We start from the raw sequence: 14,055 nt of genomic DNA on the forward strand, positions 1-14,055 counted from the left end.
TTTGACAGAGCTATAGTAAAAAGAATCACTTTATTTTAGATTATAACTTTTTACAATACATTTCTGTTCTTTTTAGATTTTATCTCAAAATAAAAATAAAAATGTCAAGTATTACTGTACGAGAGTTTTTACGCTCAACTTCATTTTCTGAAGATTCTGATGATTCGCAAGATCCACTTGAGTTTGTTTCAAGTCGGTTTGCGAACCTCAACAAAGACCCCATCATAACATCTCCTAAAGCTAAAGAATTTCGCCGTAAAAAGAATAGTCAATGTTTTCTAAGAAGCCAAGAAACCATTTTGGAGCATGAATACAAATACAGAACAGGTTTGTGATATATTCTTGAGTTTTTTGTTTCCATTTATTTCATATTTTCAGTTCTTAACATTTTCAACTAATTAATTTTACATTTTTTAAACACAATAAATGAGATCTAATGGAGGGAAAGATTCTGTCACATCGAAAACTTTACTTAAAATCAAAGTATTAGTGATTCAAGATTCTGTTAATTCCCCTACTAGTATATTTCGGTTTACAAGTGTAAATCTAACCACTATTTCATTCATTAGACAACTTTGCTTACCCTCGGGTACGTCCACACTACATCCATCTGACACACATGATCATTATGGTCGGTTTACCAGCTAGAGGGAAAACATACATTGCCAGGAAACTCTGTCGATATCTCAACTGGTGTGGAATCTCTGCCAAAGGTAATAAAAATCAATTGTTTTTAGAGATTTTCCAGCATACTTATTACATGTTTTTTTTTTATAAGCAAGTGTATGCCCCTTGGTCAGGCTCGAGTATGCTTAAACTTTCAAACCATCCAGACATGAAATATGCTTATTATATGCTTAAGAATTATTATGCTTTTGATTCACCCAACCAAATTTTTTAATAAAATCTTTAAAATTTTGTTAATATTCGATTCAAAAAGCATTTAAATTTTTGAGCAGTGGAATGAGGCTAGCCATGGGATGTCTTTTATTACTTGACCACTTGCAAACCTTTTTGAATAGAAAGAGATTGACTACTTGAAAAAATATTTCAGGCTAGCGTATATGCTTATGTTATGCTTAGGAAATCTGCAAATCTGAGCCTTCGTATGCTTATAAGCGTTATGCTTATAAAAAAAAAAACATGTATGAGAAAAATTCATAATTGATTAGTGACTTGTATCAGTGAATGTAGAGTATATTATATTCTGCGACACTCATGAAACTTAGTCATGTCTTCAAATTTAGAAACTCAAAACATATTTTTTCTTTTTGTCAGTGGTGAGTGCTGGACACTATCGAAGAGAAAATGCTGGAACTGATCTCACTCATGAGTTTTTCGAAAAAGGGAATGTCATCGGTGCCAAAATCCGACAGTAGGTGTTTCTTTTTCCACTCCACTCTATATCTTAGCGAGAGAAGTATTTTTAGTATAAAGCTTTGAAGTTTTGAAGTTAACATACCTGCTTTGTGGTATAGATTCACAGTAATGTAGGAATTCATCATGGCTAGTCATCACCCAGTTTAAGAACATTTTGTTAACATGTATTGTAAGCTCAAATAATTTCATCACCAGGAAATCTTATGAAGATGCTTTGAATGATGGTGCAAGTTGGTTGAAAGAATCTGACAAACACCAAGTGCTGGTAAGAAAATACTTTTAAAACTCATTTTTATACTAGCTATAACACTGGTACAGTAGAAAAGACTTTTTTGTACGTTTTACTCAAAACTTCGTTCCGCGGGTTACTATTGGTTGTTATTATAAACTTCACATCGATTTGTTTTTAAAGTTTGTTTGATCTTTTTAACCTATCAGGTTTTATGACTTTTTAGGGCTTTTTTAACCGTTCTATTTATTTCATGGCTAACTTTTTAGATTTATGATGCAACTAATGCTACAAAGGAAAGGCGGAGAAAAGTGCTGGAGTTCTGTGAAGCTAACGAAATTATGGTTAGTAATTTATTATAAAACTCAAGCTCAACTTATGGTCAAACCAAAATATTGTTATAAGTAGACAAAAACCTTGTAAATGGCGTAAACAAGTTATTGCTGTCATTCACGGAAGGCATAATGTTGCTCTATACCCAAATCTCATTTTTGAAAACTTTTTCAAAAGATTTGTAATATATGGCCAAGTTACTTAAAAACGTTTTATTAGAAAAGACTAGTTTGTTATTAAATTGACCAGTGCTCTAAAAACTCATGTACAAGTTATCTCTTATATTTTTCGTTTCAGCCATTCTTCATCGAATCGATTTGTTATGACATGGGCATCATTGAGACATTCTTAGATGTACTAATCCCCTCTTCTTCTATCTATATGTATCTATGTGCCCAATCAGCAATACGAACTTATTCTATCACTAAAGATTTCAAGAGATTTATGTAGCACGTTTGCTTCTTAGAAAATAGTCTGTGTTTTCTTGTCGCTTGACCGATTTTCGTTTTCCTTTGAATAGATGATATTTTAATTTTTAATTATTTTTTTTTGTTTTACATTTTTGAACTTGTAGGAATTGAAATTTTACAGTCCAGACTACATCGAGATGGATCGAGAGTCGGCGAGGAAAGACTTTGAAGCAAGGTTGAAACATTATGAGAAAGAGTACGAGGAAATATCCGATAAATGTGAAATCGAAAGGTTCGTTTACTAAAAGATATATTGTTTTTCTTTCTTTTATTTTCTCGCTATGCTACCCGCATGACACCGATACCCTTCAAAGACTTTAACTCTATCTACGGAACGGTAGCTGCAAGACCTACTTGACCTACAAAAACTACTTAACTTGCTTTGGTGATCTCCTTTTGTAAAGTCTCTTTTAAGCAAACTTGATAATCTTACTGTTTGTTCATCTTTTAGGTGTTCTTCATACATCAAAATAATTGACGCTGGGAAACAGTATCTTGTAAATGGCATTGAAGGTTTGTTTGGGAACAATGTTATACCTTTTTTAGTATGAGAACAGTCAAGCTTAAAAATATACATATAACGGATTTTTAACATATAAATTGAAAAAAATATGAAGTATATCGTAATATAGTTTGCAGCGGAGACAAAAAAGGCTCTAACTTTTGATATAATTCGAATTATATAGTGGTTTTGTGCTCGTTAAAAAGATATTCGTGAGTGAAATATTATAAAAAAAGAAAACAAATGGAAAAACGAAGATGAAAAATGAAGTAGAAGAAAAACTTCTTTTTCGGATCTTTTTCGAGTTTTTTTCTTTATGATAATATTCCACCCCTGTTAATCTTTTCAACAAGCATAAAACCGCTATCTAATTCGAATTTTTTCAAAATTGAGCCTTTTTTGTCTCCGCTGCAAATTATATTGAGACAGACTTTAGAATATTAATAACGAATCGATTTTTTTTATTGGAAAAGTTCTAATCTAGTTTGGTTTCTTAAACCATTTTACATCGAATACACGTGAACTTTTATCGTATATTTGTTTTATACCACGATCACTACCTCACTGACATTCAGCACTCTTCAGCGAACTTTCTTTGGGTTCAGAGGAGTGGGTGTAAGGAAAGTGATGCATTGCCCAAATTTTTAACTCTTTTGAAAATCTTTTTTTTTAATTTTTAATACAGGCTATTTACAAAGTCACATTGTCTATTACTTAATGAACATTCATACGCAGAAACGATCATTGTATATCACAATGGTATGTACAAATTTCGTTTGCTTGTCTTTCGACTTTTCTTGTTTAATTCAAGTTGACAATCTTAGAATAAGTGCCATTACCCTGCATTACATAGAATCAATAAGATATTATTAGGTTGTCATGTTTATTATAAGCAGTTATAAGTCTTTTGTTTACTCTACTAGTATTCTCTGATTTCATCTTATTAAATCCACTAAGATTTACGAGTATCAGTCTGCAAAAAGGTATCTTGCAAAACGATGAAGATGGTAGATGAAAGTTTGCTTCTTTACACCTTCACAGCACGGCGAATGTGAACATAACGTTGACCAGAAAGTTGGTGGTTCAAGTGGACTAACAGAACAAGGTGTCAAGGTATGGAAAATCTACCTTTCAACTGTGTCCTATTAATTTCAACACAGGTAGCATATGAATCTTAGCTTTATAGGTTCAGTCATTGATACTGTTGAAAGGACGTTACTTTACAGTTACCGTTGACGTTGTAGACAAAATATTTGGTAAACACTATAAAGTATTGATAATAAAAGGAAGTTGATAGATCGTTTCGTTTTAAAAGATTAACACGTTGTTTTACCAGCATGTACATAAGATTTCTGCAAGAGATTTCTTCGATATGTACAGGCTAACTAACATACCGTTTATCGTATGCGTGCTTAATATCTCTACACTTCTTTTTTAGTTTGCTGAAGCTTTGAAAAGGTACACTGAAAAGGAACCACTGAAAGATTTGAAGGTGAGATAACAAGTTTTGATTATTCTGTTGAGTACAGTTACACCTCTCGTAAAGGGTTACTCGATGCAAAGTTGGTGACTTTTTCTTACGCCGGCCAACAACGTTGTCCTAAAAGACTTCCCCTTAAAAGTGCATATTGTGACATAATCAGCTAAGAAACGACCTTCTTTAACCATTGTTGCTTTAGACTTGGACGAGTCCAGCCAAAGGATGTATTGAAACCAGCAAATTTCTACCTGGAACAAGTGAAATATGGAGGAACTTAAACTACTTAGATAACGTAAGCCATTTTTTTGGTTTCTTCAAATAATATGAAGGATTTCTATATAAGAAAATTTTGCCAAAAAGGTGAAAAATATTGAACCATTTGTGTTTGTTTACTTTGAATTTAATACCTAATGTTAAAGGGACATTAAAGTAGTATAATATAAACATTGCGCGAACCACGTGTCATTAAAGAGAACAATTAAAATCACGTGTCCAAAACAAACTTGTAAAACAATTGAACAATCAAAATTTGCCATATTTGGTTTGATTTTTTTTTTTGACATGTGACATTTGTTTTGATTTTGTATCCGCTGCATACAGTTTGTTTCAGGGGGGTCTGTACTAAGTTGTGGGGGCCAGTGCCGGGTGGTGGTCTGATAAGGTAAGTAAAAAACAACTTAGTACATGGTACTAAGTTGTGGTCCTAATTGAAAAAATTTTATTACAACTTTGTATCAAGGGACTAAATGGTGGTCTCAATACCAAATATGAGGCATCAAATTAATATTTGGTACTCAAAATCGTACAAAATCACAAAAAATGTTCTTTAACTTTCTCTAGACTTATCCAATTTTTAAGAAAATACAAGAAAATAAGTTGAAGAGAATTTTAATCCAATAGTATACTTCAGTAGCTTCAAAATTATTTATATGCCCAATTGTAGACATCCAGATATTCATTCATCTAAGGAACAGGTGTGTCCAAAATTTCAGCCAGATCCAGGCCACCCCAAAGTTTTAGCCTGGTTTTGGCGAAAAACTCATCTCCAGGCCCCAAAATCCAAATTTTTGAAAAATGAAAAAAAAACCCACATATATTCACCCTAGGAACATGTGTGCCAAAATTCAGCCAAATACGACAATTTTTTAAGTCTCCAGACTGCCCTAAAGTTTTAGCCTCGTTTTGGCAAAAAAACTCGCCCCCAGGCCCCAAAAATCACAATCTTTGAAAAATAAAAAAACACCCCAGATATTCACTCAATGAACAAGTGTGTCAAATTTCAGCCAAATCCGACAATTTTTCAAGTCCCCAGGTTGCCTCGAAGTTTTATCTCCTAGCTATTCTTATTTCTCATTTTTTCAAGATTAGTTTATAATAGTTCTTTTGATTTCTTTGACAAGTTTGTTATAAATTAGTTTTTATTTGAAACTTTATTTCTTTTGATTAAAAAAAAATTGGCTTGAAAATGATATTTGACTTGACCTAACTTGACAGGAATTTTTCCTGAGATATTAAGGGTGGTACAGAGTGGTGTGGTATGTTTTTTAATACAGTGTTGTAAAGTTTTTTAGGAAATTTAAAGGAGGTGTACCAGAAAGTATCATTACTAAGAATTAAAGGGTACTCTCTTAGTAGAGGGTACTCCATTGTGGTGTGTCATTTCTCAATGGTGATATCAAGATTTTTGCCGGGTATTAAGGGGTGGTATACCTACTTAAAGGGGTAGATTCAACTTAGTACCATTGTACTAAGTGGTGGTGGTCTCAGATAAATTTCAAAAAACAAGAAAGTACAACTTTTCGGCACTGGTCCAGTACCACAACTTGGTACCCCCCTGTTTGTTTACAAATTTCGCAAGTACTTTAATGTCCCTTTAATGATAATGAAATTAATGGAATGAATTTCACTTTAAAATCCGTGAAAAGTATGCTAAAAAAGTGTACATAAATGCGATCTCTAAAGTAAGAATTTAACCAGCATCACGTGTAATCAAATCAAAAATTGATAACGATGTTTCGACGCTCTGTTTCAAGTTAAAAGACACACAACGCAAACATCGCTATCAAAAAAATTTTTTTATCATATTAATATTTTGTTATCTCAAATAATATATATAATATATAATAGGGTGAATGTCACGGTATGAAGTTTGGGGATTTGCAGCAAAAGTTTCCCAGTGTGTTCACGTCGTGTGCTGGCCCTCTTGATATCGGTTGGCGCTACCCCGGTGGAGAGGTAAGGCTCACTCATTGAGTTTAAAATCTCGAAGTGACTCGAGAGGAAAATCTTGGATGAGAAATGAAGCCACTTATTTCTCATTCATACCGCGTTACCCGCGTGGTTTTCACAAAAACGCCAGATTAAAAATAAGCCAAGGGTTCGAAAAATTAAATTTACCGCCCAAAAAATAAAGATAATGGTAGATTCAATCGGTCATTCAAAATGAGGTGTAATAATTAACGCTTCACTTTTTTTTCTTGCATGGGAAAAGTTTCCTCTCTAACCTTTCGGGTTTTAAGCTCAATGGTTGTTCAGGAAAATATGAAAAATTTGAGCTCGAAATTCGAATTGACTCCTTGACTTCAAATTTTCAAATATTTATTTTTTGAGTTCAAATGCTTGTATACACCCTGGCTAAGAAAAAATGATGTCAGTGGCATCAGTGGGTTGATTTATGGTTTGATCACTTTTTGTTAATGTTGATGAAAAAACCTTTTACTACCGTTATTAACTTCTTTGTAAATCAATTATGTTGTTAATATGTCTCTAACGAGACATTAATTACACGTTTTTTTTTTTAAGGAACACGTTTATAAAGAACTCAAGGCTGAATATGTTCCAAAAAATAAGGAATTGTTAAGGAACTGCTCAGGCTGAGAATAAAAAAACAAGTTTTAAGGAACAGTAAGAGATGGTTATCCAAACTTAGCAGCTATGTAAATAAGGAACTCGATAAGGAACTTTGAGGCTGAAATTCTCTGTAAAAATAAGGAACTCCAGGCTCAGAGCAAAGTTAAGGTTCCTTATAAAAGAAAAACGTGTAAAAGCTGATATTTTCACGAAAGATAAAGGAATCTTTGCAATTAAAGCAGCAATTTTCTAAACGATAAAGTCCAGCTTGAGTTATGTGGGGCTTATGTGCGTGTTGAAATAAAGGAAAGTATGGCGGTGTACAAGCTGAATCGGTGTTGGTTTTGTTTTGCAGGGGATAAAGTTTCTTTTTAAGGCGGTTGAGTTAGAAGATGTAAGGGTCAACCTTTGTAACATTTTTACACAAGAGTTTGGCAATCGGTCACAAAGTTATTTAAGTAGATTTCGTTTGTATTCTACAGATCTGTTCCTATTTCTCAGGTTTTTAGAACCTATAACATCAGTTAATTCCCGGGAGGGGGTACTCATTTTCTAAAAACTTGCAATTCAGCAGTCCTCAAACACATCCTTATAGTTTATCCAGCTAAAAGAAGATCCTTGTAGTGCAATCTATCAAAAGTACACCCTTAAAGTGAATTTCGAGGAAATGTCGCGAAACACCCACCATTAAGATTAAGAGCGGTACATGCCGTCAGTTTGCGGGAGTTAATTGCCTTTATGATTTCTACCATGATGCATAAAATGTAGAGGGGGGGCTAAGAAGCAAAATATCGAAGAAGTTTCGCATGCAAATTCTCAATAAATTTATTGCACAACAGACAACATTTATTTAATAAAGAGGAGTCAAAGCCTTCCCCACAGCATAGATTTTTAAAATAATTTAAAATATTTTTAGCCTAACAGCACTGCCCACTACCAAGCTAGCACGCAGTATTTTTAAAAGATACAGCCCCAATCGAGCAATGATTGAAATGGTTTAGCACCCCTTCCCCTAAGCTCGGGGGGTGCATTCTATGTGATGAGCTCGTTGAACTCACTGGTGGGCTGATTAAGGTAGAAAGTGAGTTTTTTCAAACCCACCAGGTCGATATTAGCCTTCTATCTGTTTGTCTTCTTATCAAAGATTTATCGATAATATTACATCTTATTTATATTTCAAGTAAAACAGATAATGAATTAAATAAAGAAAGAATTATTCAAGTCAAAATCGATTGTTCTACGCAATACGCATATTCATCATGGGCAAGAAAGGATCAGGAGGCGTTGGCGGGGGCGTGAACCATCGTTTCATCGAAGAAATACCATCCAATCGTTTCACGTATATCGTCACCATTATCATGGCATCGGTTTGGTTTGTCGTCGGTACCTCCCTCCACGTTGCCGCCCATATTGCGCCCTACATCGAGTGCCAATGGAATTTGACTCGTTTTCCACCGCCATTAGCTCATCTTCCGTTTACCTCGGAGAAAGTATCGGTTCCATTTATTTCGGTGGCCTCGTTGACATGCACGGACGTCAGAGAATTCTACTCTCGGTGTCATCGTATTTTGTGTATATTTTTACGCCCTTGCCGCCAGCGCTACTACTTTTGCCATGTTTGTGGTGTTACGTTTCTTCAACGGGGCGTTTGCGGGCGCTGCCCTAGTGATATCCTGTATCTATGCTAACGAATCCGTCAAATCGAAACACCGAACTGCTGTCTTCTCAATCATCGGAGGTGCGCAATCTGCTGGTTTATTTTTCTCAACTTTCGTGCGTATTTCGTTTTGAACAGACTTGGATGGAGAATATACGTATTCATCATGAGCTCTTCCACTCTAGTTTTTTTACCTTTTATTGCTTGGCTACCAGAATCACTTTGCTTCTTACAGATTTCTGGAAAACAGAACGAATTTAAGGAAACTCTATCTAGAGTATCAAAAATCATCGCAGCCCCGATTCCAAAACGTTACATCAACGTCGATGACAGACCAGTGCATCAACAGGCTAGTTATCGCTTCTTATTTCAAAGGTATGGATATGTCACATCAGTATGTGCGCTGTTATTTGCGGTTTCACATATGAATTATTATAGTTTCATCTACATGACCACCTTAACCGTACAAAACGATCAATGCTACCGACATTTAACACGTGAAAAAATGGTGCATTGTCAGGAATTAAGTAACAGTGAGCTGTTGCAAGCTGTGCTCGTTAGTGCAAGCGAAATTCCCGGATATTTTATCGTCTTGTTATGTGCCGATTTATTGGGCCGAAAACCGACCATAGCTCTTGGACTACTGTTAAATGCAGCGAGCTACATAACGACTTTGTTTTGTTTACCCCATATGGTTTCCATAGTAACGGTTTTAATATCACGTGGTATTGCATGCGGTTATTCCACCATTATGTTTTTGTATACTGGAGAACTGCTGCCAACGATCGTCCGTAGTACAGGATCAGGATTATGTTCTTCATTCGCAAAATTCTGTTGCATTCTGGTCCCGTTTATTTTCCAAGAGTTTGTTTACTGGTCACCGTTGGCAACATCTGCTATGATGGTCTTCTTGTGTCTCCTGTGTCTTCTGGTTTTACCATTGTTGAAAGAAACGAAAGGGGAATTATTGAAAGCTGTTGATTGAAAGAGGATACTTCAAGCAAATATTGAACACCCTCTAAAGTTGTCAAACTTGATGTAATGTTTATATTTATTGTAGTATTTGTATTTATATATAATGGTATAAGTCTACCAGTGTTTTTGATGAAGAAAAGAAAAGAAAAACAAAATCGACTTCAGATCAAACTTTGACTCGCTTCCATTAGCCCCTTTCCATTTGATTGATTTTGTGTTACTCCATACGCCTTTTCGACCGTAGCCGCCAATTGCCGCGCGGGCATTTTTTTTTGTCCGTTTTAGCACCCTAAAACCATCCCAGTCTTTTTTTTCGCACCTAAAGACAATAGAAAAAAGGTTAAAAAAGGATTGGATCGAGTTAAGGGTGGTAAATTAAATAATAAAGTCGCACCCGCCTGACCGCGCGACTACGGTCGAAAAGGTGTATCGAATCACTTTCGATTCTTGAACTTGACAACCTCTCAACATTTTATCTTTCCTTTTATTCAGTCATATGAAGATATTCATACGCTTGGAGCCTGTCATCATGGTAAGACAATCTTCTGTCCGTTGAAATGGTGTGTACTATCGAAATGAGAATATGTTTAACCTTTTAGCTTATGCAAGTTCTTTTAGTTAAATATTTTACGAAAATGAGAGCGAATATTATTTCATTCGGAAAATTTGATTTTTCAGTCGCTGTGACATTTTAATTTAAACCCTGAAAAACATGAGAAATTTTAACTACGTTTCCCCGTAAAGACAATTCACCAATTACTTTTACGCATTGCTTTCATGTCGATAGGAGCTTGAGAGACAACATGATGTTCTGATCGTCGCTCACAGGGTATGATACGAAACAACTTTGTGCTTTAACTCTTGAAATATCGATCTACGAAGATTGGTGGTGGTCTCCAAACTGGAGGATTTTTTTATTTAAATATAAGCTCGTTAGTGTGTTGTGCTGAAATATTGGGCAACATTTTAATATGGAATGCATTTTTCATACAACAATTCAAAATCCATTTTTGCATAAATGTGAAGATATGCTGTAATCGTATAATGCAAATATTAATTGTACGTACAGTGTTGTCCCATTGAATATTTCCAAAATAGTTGACCCTTCCTCTTTCCTCTTCTTTACAGACCACAGCAAGATGCTTGATGGCTTACTTTCTCGACCACAACCCAGGTAAAACTAGAAGAAAATGTAATTATGAATTGAAGTGGATGTCTTTAATGACTTGAGTTTACCAAAATTTCTTGCAGACTCTTGTTGTGTATTGGAGTCGTATAATAAGATACTCTTTATTGCTTCTATTTATTGCTTTCAAATTACAATTATCTTAATTATTGACAAGGTAAAAATTCTGTTTTTATCTCGTTTAAGTAGCTCTGGAAACTTTTCACGAAGTTCTATGCAACGCCTTCCAGATAGTGAAAAGTCAAACTTTTGTTGGACCTACCCCGGTGGAGGTCCTATAAATTAACCTTTGTCCGTTCGTTCGTTCGTCTGTTCGTTCGTTCGTTCGTTATTAGCTTTCCTCATAATTGGCTCGTTAGTTTTTTCTAATTTTTTGCACAAAGATGCATAACTATAAACCCTCGAATGTGACGGAGCCTGATTTTCAAAAAAAAAATTTTGGCCAAATTTTGGCCAAAAAACGGCTAAAAAACGGGTTTTTTGGACTTTGTGAAAAATTAGGTCGTTAATTTTTTCTGATTTTTAGCATGAAAGTAGGGTACCATCGTAGGTAAAAGATGGCTTAAGCGAATTTTTGCAAAAAAATTTTGTTGGCTCAAAAAACGCATGTTTATCTATAAGAATCACTATTAATAAGTATACATCAATGTTCTTAGTCAAATTACTCAAATTTTTGCTCAGGAGGGCTTACTTTTAAAGAATATGTGTGTTTCGACGTGAAATTTTGGTTGCTTGGCGTGTTTTTATAGAATAACTGGCCAAATTCGATATTTTTTTATAAGCACATTATCAATTACTTAGGTATTAGCTTTTCTCGAGATTGGCTCTTTCATTCTTTACGGTTTTTTGAACAAAGATGCATAACTATAAACCCTGGAATGTGACGGGGCCCGATTTTCAAAAAAAAAATTTGGGCAAATTTGGGCCAAAAAACGGCTAAAAAATGGGTTTTTTGGATCATTACTTTTTTCTGATTTTTTGCAGGAAAGTAAGGTACCATCATAGGTAAAATACGGTTCAAGCAGATTTTTGCAAAAAAATTGTAGTTGGCTCAAAAAACGCATGTTTATCTATAAGAATCACTATTAATAAGCATACATCAATGTTCTTAAAATTACTGAATTTTTTGATGAAATGTTTTTTTGCTTTTGAAGTCTTGAAAATGAAAGAATATTTCAAGAGCATGAAATTTTGGTTTCTAAACGTGTTTTTTTATAAGAAACAAACGACTAATTTTAATAGATCGTCACTATTTGTGTTCTGAATGATTGTTTAATGGTCACGCTTATGTAGATATCAATTATATATGTGTTAAATGCATAACCAGGTAGGTCCATAAAAGTATCACTTGTTACATTTTATTTTTGTTCCAAGTTTCGATCCCGCTGAAAATAATCAGATAAGCGAAGCCTCACAGAAAAATATTGTCCTATTTTTTCAATCCCCACTGAATTTTTTATTTGAAAACAATGAAATTGAAAGCCTCAACCATGAAAAAATGGGAATATCAATCCCCATCGAAATTTAGTACGTTATTTTTACCCAAACTGGTTCTTTTCTTTGCTTGCTGTTCGGATCATGGAGACTCGACTATATTCATTCTTTTTTAGATGAGGTTGCACACATCAAAGTTCCCATTCACACAGTCTTCAAATTGACACCTGTAGCGTACGGTTGTCGTGTGGAAAAGTTTACTCTTAACGAGGATGGAGATCTAGTGTAACAAGAGTCTTGTGGATAACTGCGGTGAAGTCTCTATGTTCGCTGCTTCATGAAGAAAATTTTTATTTGCCAGTGCAAACCTGTCAACGATTGAAGCGAAGGGAGACTGGGATGGAATTTACTGGAAGGAGTAACGTCACAAAGTCTGTGCTATCTGTAAGGATATCAATGAAACCACTTCGGCAGATTTGATGTCAATCCTTGCCGGCTAACTGTAACCCAGTCTCTTAATTGTAACAATTATAATGCGAACAAAAGATTCATCCGCTTAATGCTGCCACACAGAGTATAAAGGGATAGATTTCCGTGTATGCCTGATATTATCGACTAGTGTAACAAGATCCTTACGAACGAAACTGTCACCTACACGATGTTTTTGTTAATTTGGTGCTCTTTCTTGTATCAAAGAGTTACCTTAATACCGAAGTTGGTGATCCAGTGTAACAGGGCCTTAGTGCAAAGAATGGAAATGATAATTTTGAATTTATGTTAATTAATTTTTCTGTTTGAATCAATATAGATTATGACATGACAATTTCTATTTTTCGTCGTTTTATTTATTTTAGACAGTATTTTTTCGTGTTACAATTTCTTATTTTATATTTTGCCATAAGTGGCACAAATAACCATTATATTTATTTTAGTAAAATTTCTTTTTTAAAACGAGAATTTTTATTTGATAGTTTTTGGAGATTTGACTCTGTAGGTAAAGAATAACGGTTGTTGTAATCAAAAGTATAGGCGATGAATTACTAGTATTTTTCAAACTCGGACCCAGCCCCTCAGCACGCTTTTTTGATAGCGTGAAAAACATCGATCAGTAAAATCAATAAGTGGTGCAATAGGCTCTCCTTACAAGATTGGGCTTTACTTTAACTTTTCTTGGTATGTACATGATAAACACATATGCTTTTCATTAAACAGTCGCACGCTGAAAAGTACATGCGTTTGTTAACTCAACCATCAAGTGTTGCAGTTTGTTTTTTGCAGTGAAATTTTTCTTTTAGTTTCTTACTTTAGGGTTTTTAATTTTCTTCTGTTACATATCACTCATCTGACCTTTTATGTAACATTACAATTTAGTTCCATTAGGCTATTCTAGAACAGATTTTTATGGGTTGCGAAGAGAGACACTGTTTAGAAAGTCATCCTGGACAACCTTGGGTTTTCACAGAAGATTAGAGCCGCTTGGATTTCACCTTCTCGGGCAGAAACCATTCCCTGTGCTAAATGGACTCACTGGAATTTGCTGATTCTTCCCCTTTTAAACC

The 14,055-nt window shown here is 34.5% G+C and overlaps 1 protein-coding gene across 1 annotated transcript; it reads left to right on the plus strand.

Moving 5' to 3' along the window:
* Window positions 1-76: 76 nt before the first annotated feature.
* On the plus strand, window positions 77-13,512 carry LOC136802349 (6-phosphofructo-2-kinase/fructose-2,6-bisphosphatase 2-like). Its single transcript, XM_067059075.1, has 17 exons — window positions 77-327; window positions 570-713; window positions 1,279-1,375; window positions 1,576-1,645; window positions 1,879-1,953; window positions 2,240-2,296; window positions 2,517-2,644; window positions 2,864-2,925; window positions 3,600-3,673; window positions 3,956-4,027; window positions 4,353-4,406; window positions 4,594-4,686; window positions 6,522-6,629; window positions 10,369-10,408; window positions 10,664-10,705; window positions 11,005-11,050; window positions 12,673-13,512. Exons 1-15 carry the CDS (start codon window positions 102-104, stop codon window positions 10,669-10,671), a joined length of 1,308 nt encoding a protein of 435 aa, XP_066915176.1. The 5' UTR covers window positions 77-101; the 3' UTR covers window positions 10,672-10,705; window positions 11,005-11,050; window positions 12,673-13,512.
* The last annotated feature ends 543 nt before the right edge of the window (window positions 13,513-14,055 follow it).

The sequence above is a fragment of the Clytia hemisphaerica genome, unplaced genomic scaffold (genome assembly GCF_902728285.1).
Source record: "Clytia hemisphaerica strain Z4C2 unplaced genomic scaffold, Clytia hemisphaerica genome assembly, whole genome shotgun sequence".
Lineage (NCBI taxonomy): Eukaryota > Metazoa > Cnidaria > Hydrozoa > Leptothecata > Clytiidae > Clytia > Clytia hemisphaerica.